Here is a 22,355-nt window from a genome sequence, read left to right on the forward strand (position 1 = left end):
TGATCTTACCTTAGGGCTCAGGAACAATGAAGAGTGGTGACACATCCATGTTCACAGAGGAACGCAAGTCTGGGTTAAAGTTGTGACCATTTATTTTTTCAATTTACAAACAATAACAGTTAAATAGTAAATTAAATCCAAACCCAAATACAGAGGGGGAAAAAGAACAAAAATTGTGGGTGCGCATTAAAACCGTTCACTAGCAGGGCATGGTTGGTTAAGAGTGGTAGTCTGTGTGTGTTGAACGCAGATGAGTGTGTTACTGACACACACTGGTGCTTGGGGAAACTACTGGCTGGTGATTGCTGCATATATAAGACACTTTTCGGGTGCAGTAGCTATATTCTAGTTTGTGCCATATTCACAAACTCAATTAAAATCACTAAATCATAATCAATGCACAATCGGACATCGCTGTACAAAGGAAACTGAAAAACTGTTGCAACAAATTTCTACTGCCATAAATTTTCTGCTAATTAAACTCACAAAAGAGATACCTCCATCTGTCTATTGTCAAGTACCTATTGAAAGAGAAAGGTCAGTTACAATCAGATGCGAAGCGTTTAGCACCAGCATTGCCCGGGTCTCAGGGTGATCGCTAACAAGAGCTACGTTAAGATCGAAGATTTAAAATGGGTACAGGAGAGAAACTCATCGGATTCAATATTTAGATCATTGCCATTGTACAATATATGAACACAAAAAAGATTTTGAGCATAAACAACTGCATTGACAATTCACTGTTGAACTATCTGGACTAAAATATACCATTCGATAGGTATACTACAAATGACAGTGTGGGTCAATATAGTACAATTTGTAGCAATGGTTAAAAGCTTGCTAGTTTGAAGCTGAATATATTAAAAATTAGTTAACTTTTAAGCCTAGACAAGACATATGCAAAAATAACATCCAAATTGATATTTTTGTAGCCAGGTGATCACTCAATAATAAAACTCAAGTCTCCAAATCCAAGGAATAAAATCTTTAAAATATTTCTCAGCAGTCTGGTAAGACTTTGGGTGATGGCTGTAGGAAAATTCTATTCTTCATACCTAAAGAAGACTCACTAAGCAAGTCTGACGGTTAGTCTAGTACCGCATATTTTAAAATATGTAGTGTATAAACTGACTAAGCATTCAGCAAGGAGAAAGAAAAAAATAAGTCCATTCCCATATCAGGAGATCTGTTTAAAAGCAGTCATTTATCTTAATTGTAACTAGTGCATCCTATCATTATTTTACATCTATAGATTACTAAGAATTGTTATTTTGAAAGTTGATCAGAACTATATTCTAGTTATTAATAATAACAACTAGAAGTGAAATCTAAGAAAAGTGTACCACGCTTGCACCAAAATGGCCTTTACAACTATGAATTATAAAGGCTTGGTACACTTCAACCAAACACAGTCTCTGGGTTAGATTACCCCTCCCAGAGAGTAATCCTAGATGCCCTTTTAAGCCATCTTTCTGTCACAAAATAGACTTTAAACAGATCACCTTGGAGCCCAAGGGAAAAAGAATGCAACACTCCGGGTGATGTTCGATGCTCATTATGGCAGAGATACTGTTGGCCTGGTTTGCGGAGATAATTTGGGCACAGACACCTGCATGGACAAATAATTCCAGCTTCTCCAACTGTAAACTCCCTACAACCTCCGCAAAGAAGCCACATCACCGACACACCAGAATGTTGCATGCATAGTGACAAGACTGGGGAAAAGAAAAGAAGCAGCAGCAATAAGACAACATTTCAGTTCACTTGAGACCCCTTGAGGTCATGGAAATATTCATAGACTTAGGAGAAAATACATTTCCACTTTTCAATGTGTAGGGCGATTTTATGAATTTATGAATCACCCATGTTTGGGGTTCCTAGGGCTGGTTGCACTAACTGGGCATAAAATTAAAATTAAAAATTAAAGTCGGTTATAAGTGCGAAGTTAGGAAATGGTATGTCTGACTGTTCGATCCCACTTTAAAAACTGTTGCCAACAACGGCTTGAGACACTTAAGTCCAAGATAAACATTTTATATCAAGCTTAAGTAACACATACCCATGTGCATAACCTGACACAAACCAAAACAATGCTATAGAGTCCAAGTGAACTACGTAAACAGTGCTGTGTGCATTAACCTGCTACATAGCAAAGAAGCAAATTAATGCTTCATAAATAAATTAGCAAAACACCCTGGAAACTAAACAGGACAACATATAGCAACAGCGAATCTACCAAAAAACACATTTGGCAAAAAGTCATCCAACAGGTGCTGGCACTGTTCTTTCAAGTTATTTTTCCGATTAGAAGTATATTTTAAAAGAGCATATACAGTGCAGTTTTGTATCAGAATTCGAGTAACTATATAACTACAAGAAAGGAGTCACTTCAGTAAATGTTTGTTGGTTTATTTACCTCCCCCCCAAAGGTAACCTCTCATCACCAAATGTCTGGAAATTCATGAGAAAACGGCCACTGCCAACATGACAGAGTTGATGAGAAAGCTGCTCAGCACAGAAAGGCAGGTTTCCATGACAAATAGTTTGTCAGCAAGCCACTCATTTTCATAAGCCCAGCTCATTTTCATAAGCCTAGCAAATGTCACTTTACCTCTTCCAATGGAAAATAGCATGCCTGTTTACATTTAACAATCAAGATTCCAACTGCATACTACATGCCACAGACAAGCCTGTCTGGAAGCTTGCGCAGTTTGGAGGAAATCACTGGCAGAAATGGCACTGTGTAGGTTGTGGACAGACAGAAGCACATGATCCAGTAGCTTTAATAATTATACATGCCCCAGTTTTTCAATACCGCAATTTTTGCTACTTGCACCAAAACCTGCAGTGTCAATTTTCCATTTTACCCATCTAACGGATATTGTCATGTAGCACTACGCTACTATTAATAAATGTAAAGTTTGTGTCTAGGTGTACAAAACACATGTCTAACAAGTGATAAATTATAATAACCCAAAACATTAACCTTGTTCCAGGTCAGACGCAACCTTAAGCCACACGAGTATGTCCAGTTGGTACAACCAGCCCCAGGTGTGTAAAAATGGATTTGACAACATTACTTGATCATGGTTGAAAAGCTTGATTTATTGCAACCCTATGTATGAGAATGGCAGTACAAGGTGGATGGTGCTGGGTTGAAAAAATGAGGTAGCTCAAACCATAGTTTGTTTTTTGTCGTTGAATTTCTCCAAAGGGTTACTCGGGCCATCTAGGGAGCTCCAGCACAACTGAGTGATATAGATCAAAGACGTGCTTCGGAAGCAGATTGCTCAATTGAGCATCTGTTTCCTTGGTAACGTCTACACATTCTGGCAAAAGCAGGCACAGGCCCTGCAGTGAGACTCCTCCTCCCTGCTCCATCCAATCAGATAGAAGAGGTATGAGGCACTGCTGTGAGGAGGGGAAAGATCATGTAGAAGCCAGATAAGTGGACAGCTGGGAAACAATCACACAGATGACAAATAATTTCCAGTGACAGAGCACTGGAAAGGTTAGGAGTACAAATATTGGTGAGATAAATGCCACAACCTGCATAGTTTATTTTCTATTTTCTCACACTGCCTAGGACTTTACAGAGGTGTCCTTCTTAGCATTAAAAAAGGTGATCATTAACAACATAAGACCTAAATTTGCAAATTCCATGCTTTGTATTTTTAAAATAATTAAGAATTGAGAGCCAACATACAGTATCACAAAACCCAGAAAAAAAAAAGAAAAACAAAGGAAAAGTGTTGCACCCCACGCCCATCCCCTGCCCAGATGTCCTAGCAGATGTAGGGTGTAGGCCTCCTAGTACTGATGAAGGATGAAGGGTTGGATGTGGGGAGGAATACCAGCTGAAGCCAGCATCCCGCGCTAGCACTGTTCATATGAATAGACATGAAGAAACACTCCTTAGAAAGGACAGCTCAGCTGATGGTGACCTTTCAGCCAAGCAAATGGAGCGCTCGCTTGTGACCAGCACCCCCCAACCCCCCTCTTCCAGTGTCTGTGTGTAACGGACACTGATGCGAACAGTAAGGACTGCTAGATCTGCACAGAATCCAGATCAAGCATGAGCAGGATGCATGTGATCTAAGGTCATGGCAAAATTCAGTGATTTCATTTTTGATAAGGGGCCCACAACCTTTAAAACTGCAGTCCTTAACTGATGCCTCAAGGTTTTTCAGAGACTAAACACAATCTTTAAACATACAGATTAGCTATATACTCTATATATGCTTTATTTGATTTCATCTCATGAAAACCACTGACAGAAAAGCTTTGAAGAACCATTGCTTATCCCAGGAAGATTTTGGCTGGGGTGTTTACACAACATATTTTCTTTCCTGCGCCTGTCTGGTGTCCCCCAAAGCCAGAGAGAGGGGAGGGGGAAATAAAAATAAAGAGCCTTCAGTTAATGACTGCTGGAGTTTCCCCGCACACCTGCAATGATCTGACATTCTGCTCGTCCAATCTCACACACACAGCACTGTACACGGATGGATCCCTGAATGAGCGTCTCCTAGGACATGCCCTCTGTGGTATAGTCTGTGGGTATCGGCAGCCCTCCTCACCCCTCGTCTCCCTCCGTCCCAGTGCTGCCTTTAAACCTCCAGGAGGTCTCTGTCCAGATCCATGAATGCCTCGTCGATGTAGCTGGCTATGGCACACAGCGAAACCCGGTCCGGGCTCAGCAGCACGGACACGGTCTCCTTCCAGTAGCTGAAGGAGATGCAGGAGCTCTGCGGGGCAAGCGGGGCAGGGGAAGTGTTAAGGTTGTGTTTCTGAGGCCAGGACTCGACGGGCCAGTGTGCGCGTGCTGGCGGTGATTTCCATTCGGTGGTTTCCGAATGCGATTCAATGTTACAGGCAGGCAGGACAGCCCGAGGTCTGATACATCTTGATGGTCAGACTGATAAACGTATTTGTGCTGCTGGGGGATAGGGAGGTGTGTACTAACTAATTGTTTTTTTTATTTGTCATGAAAGTTGCACTGTTCGGAACATGATGAGTTTACGTTCTACTAAAAAGAGAAAATAAATGTAATCACTTCAAAATCATGCTGTTCCTTTGACAGAACTGAACACCACCAGGGTGCAAATTGCTGAGTCGACACTGCTTTAACCATGAATACTGCTGCATTACAGAAAATAACACTGGCTGTGAAGGAACAACAATATTAAAAAAAGGAAGACTCATTCATCAGTGAATTGAAAAAGCCACAGGGAGAACACAACGCAGGGGACCAGGAGCTGTGCTGCACTCACGTTCTCCAGACAGGTGCTGTCCTTATCCTTATTGAGGTAATGGCGCTGCCAGAAGCGCAGCAGGTTGTGGAAGTTGTTGAGCAGGCAGCCGGGGTACTTCTCGGCATACTCCTTCTCCCTCAGGGCGTTCAGGTAGAAGGGCAGCTTGCCTTTCCTTCGCGCCAGCATGAGAACCACCAGGCTGGTGTTCAGGCAGCTGACATTCTCCTGTTTCCACAGAGAGAGAGACGTCAGGCACGGCCCTGGTCTGACTCTGCCTTCTAATAAGCGTATTAATGGGCTTCTAATGTGCGGGTCCTTGTGCAAAGACAGCAGTGGGACAATTCACCATACCGCAATTAATACACATTTATTTAAACAGTGCCACTAACCATATTCATCAAATATGTTTCAGCTTACGAGAAATAGTTGAGGCATATTCTGGATGCTAGATTCCACTCTGCCCATTACCAATTACAGTGACAAAGAACAACTAAATACTGGAGAATGAGAGCCTACCTGTGTGAGCGTTTGCACATTAATGATGTTGACAAGCCGGAAGAGGAAGGAGAGCCTGTTCTCCACTCGGGACATGTATGACAGCAGACAGCACTCCGACAGCACTTCCACCACTGCAGAGAACACAGCAGCACTGTTCAGTACATCCTGTCTGTTCCTCTAACCTTTCCACCTTTGCACACAGTCAGACATTAGTGAGTTCACGGTACCTTTCACGTCTTCCGTTTGGTTCTCGAATCTGTCCAGGGACAAAACGATGCATCGCACCAGCATGTTGGAGTCCACCAAGGAGCTGTTGATCTGATTCAAGAAGATTTGAAACTGGAAGAGAAGAATGAAGAGGTGGCGACATCCCCAAAGATGAAGCACATACAGAGCATGGTTAGACCTGTGCAAGGGGTCTTCGTAAAGTCACACAGTGGGGCCCCAGGACCCAAACCGCCCACCTTCTCCTCTGTGTTGACATATTTGTTGAACCTCCGGAAGGCATCGATGTTGAACTTCATGAGCTCCCCGAGGAGATCGAAATAGCTCTGGAGCACGTCCCGAGACTTGCAGCCGCTGTCAATGATGCAGAACAGAATGTGCTGGAGGGAGGAAGAGAGGGGGAAAATAAGTGACGCGAGTGCGAGGGGTTGCCATAGCGACCTGCTGGGCGCTCAGCCGTGCGGCTCCCTCACCTCCAGCAGGCCCCTCTTCAGGAGGAACACCTGGTCGGCGTAGGAGGTGGCTCCTCTGAGGAAGCTCTCTACCGCCCTGGCCTGCCAGAACCTGGAGGGGGGAGAAGAGGTCATCACCAATGCAGCATCACCCCACTGTATTATGGAGCCCTAACGCAGACCCAACGGGACAAAGCAGCCAGGACAGGTCCGTTTACCTGAAGGAGGAGTCCGCTGGTTCCCTCTTCATCACTGCCAGGAGCCGAGTCAGGAGACCCTTCTTACCATCACAAACCAGACTCCTACAAAGAGAAGGAGAGTGAAAGAGGTGAAATAAAGGGGGAGAACTCATATGCAGGCCCGCATCAATGTGGCTACAGGCTTGAGAAAAGCATATCGGTGATGCACATTTCCTACCTGTCGGTATTGACCAGAGCCTCCACCTCAGGGATGTTGGCCTTCAGAGAGATGGCGCTTAGCTCATTCAGCTCCTGGCTGTTCAGAAGCAGGTACTTGTTCCTGAAAGGAAGAAAAAATCAGATGTGTACCAAGAGGAATGGTGTAGGGCCACTGTACCAAACTGGCTCCTGTCATCAAGCAAATACTCACTCGTGGTGGTCGCTGAAGCTCTGGAGCAGCCTCAAAAACTGGATTTTGAAGGAAATTTCCTGTAAAAGTGACCAAAACAAGAAAAATGAGTGACCCTGCAGATTGCCATGTTATGACAAACTGTGCTACTGGCTGAGCCCACAAGCGTACCGGGCTGCAGTCGCAGTTCTGGTTCTGCCCGTGCAGGACGTGGTTGGACGTCTGCTTCCTCCAGATGAGCTTGTCGAAGAGGTTGTTGAGTCCCGGGATAAGCCGGAACTCGGCCAACATTTTGTGCACCTGTGGGTGTTCACACAGAGGGGTAATTTTCTACAGCTTCAGGTCGCATGTCCTTTTCCACTGCACTTACAATGCAGGGCCGACCAATGCAAACAGGGAGATCGATGTCACAGAGTTGAGAGTTGATTAGAAAGATTAAACCGTCTGACTAAGTTCCATATTTTTGTTGTGTCATAGTCTATATAAAGGCTGGAGACTGCATGCTTATGCAGGGCGTGTTTGGGCACGACCAATCCATTTATTCTGGTTTCCAGGGAAAATGAAGGTTCATGCATACACTTCTATCATTCCACTAAACCTGTTTTTGCCCACACATTTGTCAGTAATTATATCATTCAACCACCTACATTCTCAGGGGGCAGCTGTGGGACCAATGCAGTGTAACTGCACCAGTAGCTCTAGATAGTCTCTGCTGAACGTTTAAGGCCCCAGCTGTGTCCATGTTCCTCACCTGGTTTCTCTGCCGACCCATGAGCAGCACACAGAGGACGTACAGCACCTCCACCTTGTACATGATCTCATGCACAATCTTCATGGACTGCGGGAGCCGGTGTCTCAGTGGGCTGGTCGCCAGGCTGCTCTCATCAGATGATTCTGAAAGCATTGGGCAAGGCATGCCGCTCTGTCAAACAGGCTGCCACAGACCCTCCTTCCCAACATTTCCCAACAACAACCATGTCTGTCTGAGGTTATTCAAGGACAAAGCCGCAGTAGCAAATGGATTCAAACTTGCGGTTTAAGTATAGTTCCTTAATCATGCTTAATCACGCTTTGCTACCCCTGCCAGGCCATGTCAACAGACTGCCTCAGAATGAATCACAAGTTGGAATATTTGCTGAATATAGGAAAGCCACAATGAGCTGGCAATTGGTCAGATATCCTGAAAACAAGTTTTCATTTGCAGTTAATCTGGCAAGAAATATTTGGCCAAATAAATAAATAAATAAAATACACATTTGAACATTACAACTGCTGAACATTATAACAGTTAAATATCTCTGGAAAGCCTATTCTTTTACTTTTGCCATTCCAATGTGAGGGCAGTATAGCAAGGACAATTTCAACATCAATTCTTGAGAAACATACCAATCAATAACTATTTAGCTACCCAGAGAAATATCATTGCTTGGCCTGTATGCCTAGTGAAAGACAAAATTAAAAAATGACAACTCAGTTGTGATTAAATCAAGTTATTCAATCACAAGTTGATTGAGAACATATTAATTCTCAAAATTTCATCCTGCAAAGACAAAATTTAAATCAGTTCTAATCCAGTAATTAACCTGCGTTACATATAGGATTGCATAGAACAAGCATATAAAAGTTTTAAAGTGAGGACAGGCGAAGGGAGGTGAGGTGTAGGCCCACCTGTGCTGCTGTGCTCCGCCTCCTCTGTGGCCATCTGCATGAGGGCGTCCAGCACCAGGGCGTTGTCCAGCCAAGTGTACCAGTCCTCCAGCTCCTGCAGGAAGTTGGAGGTGCCCGTGGCTTCTGACACCTTCCGAGTGGCCAACTTGCACAGTCTCTCAATAAAGCCGGGTATGTTGAGGAGAGTCACTGAAACATAGAGAGGAGAGGCCAAAGTTCAAAACTTACATTCACTGGAATAAATATTCAATCGTTCAACTCTTTACTTTCAACCGTGGAGTTCCTATAATATTGAGTTCAGAATAATGTGGAGCTAATTTAATATTATTTGTAATCTATATCACTAATATGAGATGGCACTCTGGTTGGCATGAGGGTCATATTTCCAGTTCAGCTCTGGTTATAGTTCCTGCTTTACCTTGGTTGACTTCTGCGCGTGAGGGGCTGGCGTTCTTCTTCTGCTGGGCGTTCTTTGCGAGGAGGGTGTGCTTGTCATCGTTGCCCACGTCGGGCTCGGAGATGGTGACGGACAGGATGCGGCAGAAGTTGGCAAGCTGCTGCTGGTCGAAGCTCTGGACCAGAGTGGGCAGGTTGGGGATGTCCTCCAGTTGGATCATCTCCTGTGACGTGGTGAGGAAGCAGACGCACCATGGTCACCACAATGTACACCACCGTGTGCGTATAAACACTGCTGGATACATTCAAATCAGTTATCTGCTTCCATGACTTGAGATTAAGAGGACGATTTTAAGAACCAGCAATGGTCACCTTTTTGACCCCTAGGATGTCTTCGATGAGTGTGGCAGTCTGCAGAAAGGTCTTCTTATTTGTCATCAGTGTGAACAGAAACAAAACAAAGTCATTCCTCGATGCAAGGCTTTTCGTGACCCCTTCCGTCTGAAAGAGAATAAAGAGGAGGTCAATCCCCAGACAGCATCTGCATGTGATAGTTTAGTCATGGCCACAGGTGAGTAAGATCCAAGTACTGCAGCAATGTTAGATTCAGCCAGGTACAGTTAATGATGGTAAACAACTGAGACAAGGATAGTAATGATAAAAAGGCATTTGCCACAGAATTAATCAATAACATTTTGCCATGCTGAACTGCAAATGAATCCATAATCTATCCTCTCTCATGATAAAACTGTAACAATTTGCATAATCAACGTAAGAACTTACACATATACAGCAGTTGTATAGAACACTCAAACAGTCCTTCACCAGATCATCACTCACTGTGGATAACAAAGGGTTGATAACATAGTTGGTAAAGAGAAAGTTGACAAAGCACATTATACCAGTTAACAGAAGCACAAAATTACAAACTATACTGAAATACATTCAAGACTCCCATCATGTTAACTGAATACCAGAAGAAATCTATAGAAAATTTACAGCTTGTTTAAATATCAATTATTAAACATTTTTTTCCAATAACTTACTTTTGGAGCTGTTCTTCTGTGTTGTGAGCGTGGGTCTCATTAGGATTTCCACAAGTAACTGCAAGCAATCATCATGAGTGTCAACATTCACCAGTGACAAACAAAAGTGCTCAGTTCATATTGCACCTTCTGAAATGTTTGAAAGAACATGCGAAAGACCCTGAAAACTGGAGGAAAACCTGTGAGAACTCACATCGACACCTCCAAAGAGATCAAACGTGTACGTGTTGGGAAAGGTCGACTCTTGAGCCGTCTTCCTGTCCTCAGTCACAAACGACATGGCTTCCATGGAAAGCAAGGATGACATTTCCTAAAATATGGACAAATTGCAAAGCATGAATGACCCTGCTGAGAGCTCACCAACCGCTCTACCAATACAGTGCAAACATCCACAAGCACAAACATGACAAATGTGCACACATTAAACTGTGGAATGCAAATACACATTTCCTAATCTCTGAAACTATAGAGAAGCAAGAACAGTAGCTTATGAATGAGTGCCACCAGTGTGCAGGAGTACCTTCACCACTCCGTGGGTCTGAGACAGATCGCTGTTGGGGTGGCTGCTTTCGTACAGCCTCTGCAGCAGTACGGGGATTCCATGCCATCTGGCTCGCTTGTCCCTCTCTTGGAGCAGAGCCTCGGGTATCTGGAAAAGCAGCAAACACACAATAGCGGTCGCCAATGTTGGAAAGGAGAGACACCACAATAAAAGAAATGCCACATTCTCACTATGCTTTTGGAAGGAAGAAAATCCTCAGGAATCACTCGCACATAACGGGAACGTACAATCTGGTACAACTGAGAGACTAATGTTATGTTTCACTTCAGACTCAGACAAACAAAGCCTATACTTTCGGTAGCCAACACATGCAATTCAAATTCTGAATCCCAACAATTCTTGCTGAAGGTTTTTTTCCTTTGAGTCATCTTAAGATCTGAAAGACCATGGGACTAACCAAGCAACTAGTACAAACTTCAAAGAGCTGCACCAATACAAATAAAAGGCTTGACAAAGACGGAGCACACTCACCACTCACTCTTACACTTTAAATGTTCTTTAAGCCATAAGATATATAAATTAATAGCTCATTTATAGAAATAAGAGGAAAATAATTCCATTTGATTTAATCAGGGTCATTTCTAAACACATGGGCTGAAGGTCTGGGAAGGTGTATAAATTCTGATATATGCACTTCACTCACTGACTGGTTAAAAAGTAAATTGCCACTCTGCCTAAAAAGACCAATAGTAATTTCCCTGTAGTGCGCAATGTAAGAATGTTATGTTTTTCAGGATAAACAAATTCAATTAAAATCAGAATCAAATAGGCCTAATGACAGCACACTCCTTTTTTTGGTTCTTTATGTAGAACCACTTAAAAAGTATGACTGCATAGGGTCTGTAAAATGTTGGGAGGATACCCTTTATTTATTTTTTTACATGGCAAAGATGCCAGTATGCATGGTTAGAGCCTTGTTAAACAATGTGAACTGTGAAGTCCTGCTGAAACAGCAGTAGCAGGGCTGAATGTGTCCAGTAACCCCACAGACCATCACAGTTTGCCTTAATGTTATTCAGAATCTCTCACTGCACTAAAGCCAGTCCTCGGGTCTCAGGCACCCGCCATTGCATGCTTCTCTCCAATAGAGCCGTTGCAGCTCAGCTGTGCTCAAGGGAGAGGCCATGTGCACACATGCTGGCTTGAGCTATCCTGAACTGACAGAGAATGTCGTAGTGATGAAAATTAAATACATATTAATTATGTAGCACTGTATAGATACATAAATGTCTATATACAGTGCTACATATTTACATATTGCATATTGCACTAACCTGGTGGTATAATTTTCACAATGCACTGTAATGTGGACAAATTAGATACTATATTTAGTAAATTACTTGCATTTTAGAAGCCCATTGGTAAAGAGTTTTCGTTTACAGTGTGCAGTGTGTCTGGCCACGTCGTGAATCTCATCACATATGGGCGCTGATACTGGTAAGCTAGTAAACATACAAATGTTAACCAAGTGCAGTAAATTTGTGTGACGTTGCAGTGATAGACAATTTAAAAGCAATCACGTTGCGCCGATTTAAGGGGAATAAATTACTTTTACACATGCAACAAAATAAAACGGTATAAAACAAAATAAAACCGTATTCACAGGGGACATTTTAGAAGAACACATATTGAGTATTCCACTGAAAACATTCCATGGGAAACAGCACCCAAATACAACTAACAGCTAACCATATGTCAAAGAAACACATAAACCTTAAATTAACCTACGATTGCTCGTGGAAAAAACGGAATAAGTGTAATGTGGCATCCAACATCAATAATACTTACAAACCTTTGTCTAAAAACGTGGCATAACAATTTACGTCAGGCAACGTTAGCAAACTTAAACTGTTAATTTAGCTAGGTTGTTAACATAACAGTGGAGTGAGTGAGAGCACGGAGGCGGATTGTCTCGCTGGACAGCTGGACTAGCTAGGAAACATTACCCAACTACAATTAGCCAATGTAACGACATGTCATGTTAGCTAATGAAAAATGGTTAACAATACCTAGCTAAAGATCAGGAAGTTCACCACATTCTACTTTTCCCACAAGATCAGCTAACGTTAGCCTAACTAGTATTAGGCTAACTAGGATAGGATCCATTATTTTTTTCTGTTGTTAGCTAGCTATAGCTAGGCTACGAATGACGGTAACGTTAGCTAGCTAGCTAAATTAACGAGACAACAAACTAGCTCTAACATTAAATGGCTCATCTAGTTCGTCAAATAAAATGTACACCATCGTTCCTGGACTGCGAGCAAATGTTGTAGCTAGCCATCTAGCCATCTAGCCAGCGAACTAGTTAACTGGTTGGCGTATCTGCAATTAGCATATAGCTAGTAAATGCAGCTACCGTCGGTAGATAGCTAGCTAGCTTGTTATAGATAACCTCAAGTTTTAAATAATCGCATGAGACTACGTGATATGATCATTTGATAGCTAACGTTAACTATAGCCATCGAGTAGTTTGCACCAACGCATGCTAAATTCGCAGTATAACGTTAGCCTAGGTCACTTCAACAAAAGACCATAAAATTACAATTCACGTCATCATCTTGGAAAGCTGGTTAGATGGCTTACTAAAACGAAACAACATAAGTTACATTTCTAAGAGAATACTTTATGCCTATAAATTATAGCAAAGATAGATTACATAACCGGAAACTCATGTTTGGAGTAATTCGATTCCAGGCGTTCAGTGAATACCCCCTCGGCGGCCATAGAGAACATTTTAATCTGGACAGAGACGAACTCTAGTTCCCGGACAGCGACGGCCTTCGCTTCTATTTTGAATTTGACAGGTTAGATTGCGGTAATTCATAGTCTCTTTTACCTGTGTCCCCCGGCTCAGTCCCCGACCAGTAATTTGACCATGTCTAATCCTGGAAAGAATATTCCTACTTCGGCTTTTTCGGGTTAACCCAGTCCGAGGGGACTCGGCACCCACCGACGTCGCCATTACTTCTTCTTCCTGAACTGTTCCAAACAGGAAGCTGCGGGTCGTAGTTCGATAAATTGGCCTTAGTGTATACAGCACCACCTGTCGGCGAATACACTAAAACGTACTCGGACGCAGCCAAAATAAATTGCTAAATAGCAATAACAAGATTTCATTCACAAAGAGTATGTATTGCATGTAACTGGAAGGCGCATTCTAGGGTCCAACAATAATGTAGTTAACATAATGTTTTTTTATTAGAAACTTGTTTTTATTTTATTTTATGTTTTATTACTAACTACAAGTAGACACCCAAGATCACTTTACAGGGAATAAGAATCAGATCCAAATACACAGTAACAGAGGGGGAACATCAAGACATTGAACAATGACATTTCACTTGATTGAAATAGACAAGATTTCAGTTAGTGGAATAGGTGCAGCTGTTGTAGGCCTGTTGAAAAAAATATTGGCATGCTTGGCATGTTTCTGTCCAAGCATGGCCATGCACACCTAGAAATGTGAACCATTTCTAATATTTTATTGATGTAGGAATACAGGAATATACGATGAAAAAAGGCCATGTACACCCTTTCGGTTCTATACTTTTCCGGCAGCACTGTATAAAGCCTGAACTGCACATCCTGGTAAGCTATTCAATGCACTGATAATAATAGCTTAAAAATACTGTGAATCATCAGTTCAAAAATGACCTTTAAATTATTGCCTACTGGCCCTTGTTCTTCTAATTTTGACCTGTATTTCATGTAACAAATACACTTTCCTCTGGAGAAATTTGCCTGTGTATACACTTTATGACCCAAAATTAGTAGTACAACACAGTAATACACTGCATACCTGTTAATAAATACAAACTTTTATTTTTTATTTTTTAACAACAAATCCAATCATGTGCTGTCAGTGAAGATCTGACCGAGAACGGCAAGTCTGGAGCTGAACGGTTGCATTGGGCAGGACAGTGCCCGAGATTTCCTCCTGGCCCCAGGCTTGAGGGCTATACTCTCAGAGGAGACGTCTGCAGGGTCGCCCTCCTCTCCCGTTTGGGCTGCAGATGGACCGACTGGCTCCGAAAAGCTGAGCAGGATGTCCTGAAGCTCCCACCTCTCCCCCTGCGCCCTGCTGCAGCAGTGCAGGGCGGCAGGGTCCAGAGGATGGGCCTCTGTGTTGAAGATATAGCCCCCGGCACCCAGGACGCAGTCCCCCTGAGGGCCATTGCCTGTGTGGAACTGAGAGCCACTGTTGTGCAGGAAGTTGTCTGGGTCAAAGAGGAGGTAGAGGTACTTGACGGTCTCAGCTAGGAAGAAGGACTCCATGCGATTGTCCAGCTTGTGATCCCTCATATCCTTTACCTGTGCAGGGAGGAGAAACTTTTCTCACTCATACCTTCCTGATACTTACATTTCTCATACACATAGCTAAGGAAATTCATGCAAATCTGGTTAAATCAGCCAAGTGTGAAAAATATGATCACAATGAAAATGCAGTATTTTGCACAGTGTGTGAGGATACCAGTATTTCCATGGGTATTTTAGTAAGTCTTTCTCGCCTGTGTGTAATATGAACGATGAGCCACTCACACTAGCAAAACCACAGTGGACTCTGGTGATCTTCTCGATAGACTCCACAGCATCACGGCCCAACTGCAATACGGTGGGGTCACCTGTGGCCCGATACAGGTACATCGCACTCTCTATCAGCTCTGTAGTAAACACAAACACATGCACACACGCACGCACACACCTTATGATAAGCAGTGGGATAATTGGCAGTCTGGTAGAAGACAAATAAAAAAATATGAGAGGTGGATTATTAATAATCTGGAAAATGAAGGTAGGTGGATACGTGATGTACAGTAGGTATATAACGGATACAAATGGTTGGTTTCAGTGATCCACATGCACATATTTCCACATGAAGCTAGAAACCAGTTATACCTTTGAGCAAGATTACCCTCTGTTCCTATGGTTTCAGTAAAAACACATACTATAGTATAACTTAATACTTTCTAAAAAAGTTTGCTAATTGCTTGTATGGTCATTTATGGACAGCTGTTTAAATTCAAGAGCCCTTTGTGGGATTGGTGTACCTGGCCGCAGCGGGTAGCCCTCTCTCTTATCCACTGTGTATCCCTGAGGAATGCTGTAGAACTCTGGCAGGCCCCCAAACTGCCGCCACACAGTGTAGTAGTTGTGGAAGGTCCTCATAGCATTTTCCAGGTCACCAAGCAGGCTCTGTCACACATACAAACCGTGACTCTACATTTCTGCACAAATTACAATACTTCTATCCTTTCTGCCTGTTCCAGTAAAAGAGGTCAGAATGACTCATTTAAAGGGACAACTTTGAAGACTGAAGTCAGACAACTGCAAAGTATATTTGGTAAAATCCACTGTGGTAAAAATTGAGACAGAAAAAAAAACATTTTTGGGGACTTCAGTGCATGGCAACCAATCAATCACATTTAGTGTAAAAGTGTACGAGCACAGATTACTTTCATAAGGGTATCGCAGAAATTGACATCAATCTAAGCAAATGGAAATAATTTAGTTTTACTGGTATTTACTGGTATTTCATAATGCATCAAATTTGGTCAGATGCAGTCGGCCAATAATTCTGAGGCCCAGTTCATGTACACTAAATTATTCTGCATGATTTCAAGAGAATTCTGCATGACTTCAAGATAATCCTATATTTTTATTTCAGGGAATAACTTGAATGGCCTTTAAGATATTCCCTGAAAGCCTCCCTGTGTCTATTGTTGTTGTAGTTGATGCATCTCTGTGTCTATTTTTACACCAAACAAATGACCCCTCAGGGGACTGTATAGATGTATTGCGTTGAGTAGCTCAGATTTAAAAATGTTGCTGTTGTATAATCGTCTGCATACACTGCCAGTACACCAGAAAAGGAAGCAGGGAGACCACAATGTGGGATGTTCGTTAATCCTAATGTTGTTTGTGGCGTATCATCTCTCACCTGCAGCCCAGGCCAGAAGGCCTCCAGGGACTGAAAGACTGGCATGGAAACAGTTCCTTTGTGCATCTGCACCCAGAGGTACCAGTCATCAAACTTTGTGTAGTTCTTAATGGACTTGTCATACTCTGCAGACACATAGCAATATAAAAATATTTAGCAAGACATTGTCCCCCCTCATGAGGCTAGAATTGATCAGTGAAGTTAAAACAGGTGTTCCTGCTCTTTTTGAATATAGAAAAAGTAAATAGCTGTGGTCACACTATAAACCATGAAGCTTTGCATTCGAAGATACCACAGAAACAAAGAACTGAAGTATTTACTCTCTCAGTTTCAAAAACCCAGATTGCCAGACCTTGAGAGATCAATATATTCTTGGCTTTTAACTTAATAACAACTGTGCAAGTGTGTTTCTGTTTACCTGCCGGTAATGTACACACTGTAATGACTGAATATTTGATCAACAACATTTGATTCTAAGATGGCAGCCCAGACAAAATGACTGGACTGGCATTCTGGCTCTTGGTAAATTTGCTCCATGTGTACCTGTATCTCATTTTCAGAGTTACCAAGAGAATGACTGCTAACAGCCAGTAAATAGTCCAATAAGTCACAGTCCTTCAATTCAAGAGGCACCAGGGAAATCAAATAAGAACGTATTTAAAGGCCCACATAAATATTTTTTGTGTTTTGAGCTTTTCATATCATCCAAGAGCTTTCAATTTGTGTTCCATACTGATCCAATTAAAACAATTGCAATTTTGGTAGAAGAGTCTAACTGCTATTTTTCCCGGCTTGTTTGTAAAACGATTACCCATGTGACATGACGTATGTTTTTGCAAAATTATTGACATTGCTAAAGTCATTCAGAGAACTGACCACAATTGAAGGAGGGGGAATTGGGCAAGGGATTAGGGACTTTTCCAAAAAACCTACTTCACTGCTCTTTGTGAACATTTGTGGGCATTTTAGATACTAAAACCAGGAAGAGAAGCTGACGCATGTTGGCCTTGAACTTACCTGAGAACATGGATAGCAATTCCTCATCTTGTAGCATGATGGCGCCCTTTACCAGGTACTCAAAGTAGGAGTCCACTCCAGCTCCTATACCAGCATCCTGAGCTACCCACTTGGAGCTGATGACATCAATGTGGTTTCCCACCTGATGGACACAGATAGACAGGGTAGCAATCAGGGCAATCAATTCCATATATCCATCAAAACAGGCTTTAAAAACTTGAGGAGCCTCATTCTGGACACGTCTGCAGGCAGCATCTGTGTCTCACCAGTCCAATGTCAGAGCGCGTTTTCCACAGTGATCTCAGCGCCTTGCGAGCCACGTCCTCAAACACCGGGTCACCCGTGAGCCGGCTCAAGGTGGCAAACTCCAGGATGAAGGTGCCAACACCAGCAGTGCAGGTGACCGGGGTCTCTGTGGGGTTCACCCCCATCAGCAGGTTCACTGTGCCATATGGCATCCCCGTAGGAGTCTGGAACGCTGAAAGAGCAAGAGATGAATTGACTTCACTTCTGCCATAAGACCCACTTGTGTTTTAAAATTATTTTCATAATGATTTTTTTTTTAGGCCCACAGTAGGTCAGGATTCTGTTTTGCAGCCAGAGGTAATGTCTGAGAAAAGTAAAAATAGAGTGAAGTCATTGTTATCCTCACTTTTTATTTTGAGGAAATTCAGCGGCAGATCACATTCACACCATGTAAAAATAGCATCAGAATGTATCAGATGAATGTAGTTTTTTTTTCAGTGCAGGAATTGTGTAAAGCACTAGAATTAACCAAACAGATCCATTGTTTGGCTAAAGAAAACCCTGAGCAAATCAGATAACATAAAAAACAATCCTCATGGGGGAAACCAATACATACATGGGCTGTATTCTTTTAGGCACAAAGAGTGGCAAAACGAATGTGAGAAGATGTGAGTAAAATAGATAAGTACTTGCAGCCTTTCCAAGTGTCATGCATTACAGACTGATTTACTGATTTAATCATAGAAATAATGTTCTATAAAAGTAAAAACAGCTAAATTCCTGTTATGTGCGATAAGAAATATGTCGAATGTCAGTACAATTCTGCGAACAAACCTTCTGCAGCTGCAAATGTTAGAGAAATTGAGTGAAATCACTCAATGGAAAGTAACAGATTTAGACACAGTAAGTGGTGTACTAAAAGAAAGGGAAAGGTGACTCAGAAAAGCATAAGCACCACGCCATGCAACACATCAGGGGAAATGATACATTTCTAAGTGTAAGAATCAGTGAAAATGCACTTCAGAAAGCTCTTATGTTCATATCATATACACTAGCATTTCAACTCTCTTTTCATGCTCAGTGGGCACATGTTTTCAGTGTAGATGTAATTAAAGTAATTCAATAAAATGAATATTTTGACTTCATGTCAGCAGGCACTTTAGATGGATAGACAGATAGATAGTTGCATTTATATTGTGCTTTTCTCTTTCAACCACCACCAATGTGTAACACCCACCTGGGTGATGCAAAGGCAGCCATTTTGTGCCAGAATGCTCACCACACATGAGCTGAGGTGGAGAGGGAGAGTTTATTTTATTTATTTATTTATTTATTTATTTATTTATTTATTTATTTATTTATGTTTACCTTCTAGCCATGACAATTAGCTACACAGACATGGATTCAATGAACATTTGTCTTTAAATTCGACCGACAACATCTGAATTTCTTTCTTCACAAACACAGTGTGTCACTAAAACCCACCAAACAGAATTTGTTAAATCAAACTGTAAGGCTTGCAAATCAAAGTTCAGGAGAAATGTAGACTGAATTCAGGCCTTACATTTCCTTGTACACATTGGTCTAAAATATAAATACAAAATGTTTGACCAAGAAGGAATTTCAATGCTCAATAATAAAAAAGAAAAAAAAAGAAGGACTAGATCATTATCCATGTCTTAAAGTAGTCAGCTACAAAATACAAATCCAATTCCTTAGAAAGAAAATTAAAATGTAGGAAATATTTCTGCAATGACAAATGGAATAGGTAATACTGCACAAACTGTTCAGATAAAATCTACTGCTTCCTTTTCATAAGCTAAGCAATTTCCTATGCCAAAAGGCCTCATTAAAGAACACTTTTTAGGGCCCTAATGGCTTCTCATCTTAGCATTATAAAAAGTTATGTGAGTTTATGTCCCAGTACTTAGATATGTATACCCACTCATTAGAGAGGGGAAGTTTACCTCCTTCTCTGACTGGTCGTTACAGTCATGAGTAAAAAGGGAAAGGAGCCAGAGGAGGTGCCATGTTTTCATCCGATATCACTTGTAAATGTAGAAGGGATTTTCGCAAAATCACCTGAATGGACATATCGAAAATCTCTGATCTGACTTATTTGTTTTTAAAGAAAACAGGATATCAAATTATGTCAGTGTTATTGTGTGCCAGAATGGGTTGGGTTTTATGCACCATTCTCCATAATAAAATGTGTTTACAAAACAAAGACTCATGTCATGCCATGTCATGCCAGACTGTCAGCAGTGCATTTCTCTCACCTGGCAGAAGTTTACGAGCAGCTTCCTCTGCCATGCGGAGAAGAGGTCCAGAACAGGGCCACCCCACCTCTAACTCCATCCCTGCCCGTTTCGAGAGCAAGTGAGCTGAGAGTAGCCCCCCCACCACTGAGGACACAAACAACAGAGTTCAGTTGGTCTTCTCCTGTGGTCAGACTCAATCATAATGCACCTCCAACCCAGGCTACACTTACAGTGTACCCTAATACCCACACCTGCTGAGACTTTGACTGATTGTCCATCTTCAGGCCTATTGTGGTGCAAGAGCTTCAGCTTAATACGATTACTCAAGTTCCACCTAAAGTTCCAGAAGCTATAATAAACAAAGTATGCCCTTATGCATAAGAATACACCAGTCATCATTAAGCCTTCTTTTGCTGTGAGACCAATGGTCACACTGCTTCAAGACTCACCCCGAATGTTTGTTTCAAAGACAGAGGCATTTACATCAATGTCAAAGTCCACAGTGTCCTGCAGCAAAGATGCTACACGTTGAAATTCAGTATGGTTTCCTAAAATCTGAATTAGAGAAAAGTCCGGGGAAAATGTTACACAAATAACTATAGGCTACATGACCTGTTAAATTACACATATCTGACACAACTTGTGTGACACATCAGAAGATTTCATGAACTTCTGGTAAAAGTAGATTAAAGGACCTATGACAATGCAAGTTATTATCAGAATTGCTATAAACGACTATTTCTACATATGCTACATATCAAATCAATACTACACATTTTAAAGATTTCAATAAAGATGAGCATACCAACAGAGTATCCAGTGCATCTATTAAAGTCAGGGAAAAGCTGCAGTAAACAAAGAAAAAGACATTATTTTCATATAAAAAAATTAACAAAAAACAAACTGATTTTACCGTAGATTAGAGGATTGGAGGGATAGTACCTGCCCCAAGTATCCTGTCCATCACAAGTCAAGGGTCGCAGCTCATCATATGGAAAAGCATTGTCCAAATAACTGTTATAAGCGTGATAAAACATAGACTTTATCCTTTCTCTGTCGGGAAAAACAAGAATACGGGGTTCGTTAGGAGAATAAAACGCAAATAACTGAATCTCTCTACATTCACTGTAGCCTGTGATACTGGTGTAGGCTACATGCTCTGCATATCTAGCAAGCTTTAGATATGAGTAGTATATAAGTAGGCGAAGCAGTGAAGCTGAGAATCATACCTTGATGTCTAACCTGCTTGCAAACGTTTTCATGATCTAGCTACTGTGATGAACTACCCTAACCTTCTGTGCATATTATGTATGTATATTACCTAGCTAGGGTATATACAACTGCAAGTTGCACTCCTGCTAGGCTTGTTTCTAAAATGTCAATTAGGTTCCTACCTGTACTGTGCCATTTCTTGATCAGTACCCTCTTCTCCTTTTGCATGATTGATGACTGGCAAGACGTGAAAAATGCATAAGATCGTAGTACACAGATACTTGAGCATGAAGAGGCGAGAGACTTACAAACAGCTAAGTTTATTTAGGCAACATGAAAACAAATTCGCGTCTCGACTCGAATGAGGAAGTGAATTCACCGGGCATGCGCCAACTCGTGTGCTGACGAGCATCTCTCAGCGTCACTTTCCTGACCCCTATTTAACTATATTTACAGACGGGTATTATCTCTGTATGAAGTTATTATTTCAGAAGTGGGTATTGCTTTGTTGAAACAACAGTTTTTTGTAAAAGTTTTTTTTTTTTTTTAAACATTTAAATTTCCCTCTCGTAAGTGGAACTCTGAGTTGCATATTGGCTAGCCACCAAATAGTAGCCAACATGGATGCCATGATTTTTTTGAATATTTGTTCAATTTCAAAGCAATTTACAAACATATCGGCATTCGTCATAATTTAACTTTTATATAATATATATATATATTTGAAAAGTCCGTACAAAACTAAACCAAGCAAATTGTAGAAATGTATATTGTAGAAAAGTTTGATAGAAAATGTATAAGAATAGAATCAAGTGTCAGAGGAAAAACTTAGGAAGTAAATAAATAAAGACGGAAAGAATGAAAAGGAAAAGTGCGTCACAGGGATGCCATGATTTTGTGCATTGACTAACTAGCAAGCTAATGATTTATAAAAAATAAAAGGAAATATTGTCACTATAAACTCTATAATGCTGGCATACAGTACAATCGACAT

The 22,355-nt window shown here is 41.5% G+C and overlaps 2 protein-coding genes across 3 annotated transcripts; both read right to left on the reverse strand.

Moving 5' to 3' along the window:
* Nucleotides 1-74: 74 nt before the first annotated feature.
* Nucleotides 75-13,678, reverse strand: LOC133138776 (short transient receptor potential channel 4-associated protein-like). 2 transcript variants are annotated; one of them, XM_061257806.1, is made up of 20 exons: nucleotides 13,524-13,678; nucleotides 10,646-10,774; nucleotides 10,319-10,435; nucleotides 10,126-10,183; nucleotides 9,863-9,918; nucleotides 9,452-9,580; nucleotides 9,102-9,303; nucleotides 8,684-8,872; nucleotides 7,767-7,909; nucleotides 7,187-7,315; nucleotides 7,037-7,095; nucleotides 6,845-6,946; nucleotides 6,646-6,729; nucleotides 6,449-6,539; nucleotides 6,215-6,355; nucleotides 5,978-6,089; nucleotides 5,769-5,881; nucleotides 5,271-5,477; nucleotides 4,578-4,745; nucleotides 75-3,411 (listed from the first exon to the last, which is right to left on the reverse strand). In XM_061257806.1, exons 1-19 carry the CDS (start codon nucleotides 13,647-13,649, stop codon nucleotides 4,608-4,610), a joined length of 2,325 nt encoding a protein of 774 aa, XP_061113790.1. In that variant the 5' UTR covers nucleotides 13,650-13,678; the 3' UTR covers nucleotides 75-3,411; nucleotides 4,578-4,607. The 2 variants fall into 2 exon arrangements, with proteins under 2 accessions (XP_061113790.1, XP_061113788.1); XM_061257804.1 differs by having other exon boundaries at nucleotides 75-4,745.
* A 234-nt stretch (nucleotides 13,679-13,912) lies between these two features.
* On the reverse strand, nucleotides 13,913-21,659 carry edem2 (ER degradation enhancer, mannosidase alpha-like 2). Its single transcript, XM_061257904.1, has 11 exons — nucleotides 21,544-21,659; nucleotides 21,092-21,202; nucleotides 20,955-20,994; nucleotides 20,599-20,704; nucleotides 20,168-20,293; nucleotides 17,909-18,120; nucleotides 17,643-17,784; nucleotides 16,626-16,750; nucleotides 15,736-15,880; nucleotides 15,227-15,348; nucleotides 13,913-14,998 (listed from the first exon to the last, which is right to left on the reverse strand). Exons 1-11 carry the CDS (start codon nucleotides 21,648-21,650, stop codon nucleotides 14,537-14,539), a joined length of 1,698 nt encoding a protein of 565 aa, XP_061113888.1. The 5' UTR covers nucleotides 21,651-21,659; the 3' UTR covers nucleotides 13,913-14,536.
* Between the last annotated feature and the right edge of the window lie 696 nt (nucleotides 21,660-22,355).

This window comes from Conger conger, chromosome 10 (genome assembly GCF_963514075.1).
Source record: "Conger conger chromosome 10, fConCon1.1, whole genome shotgun sequence".
NCBI classification, from domain to species: Eukaryota; Metazoa; Chordata; class Actinopteri; order Anguilliformes; family Congridae; genus Conger; species Conger conger.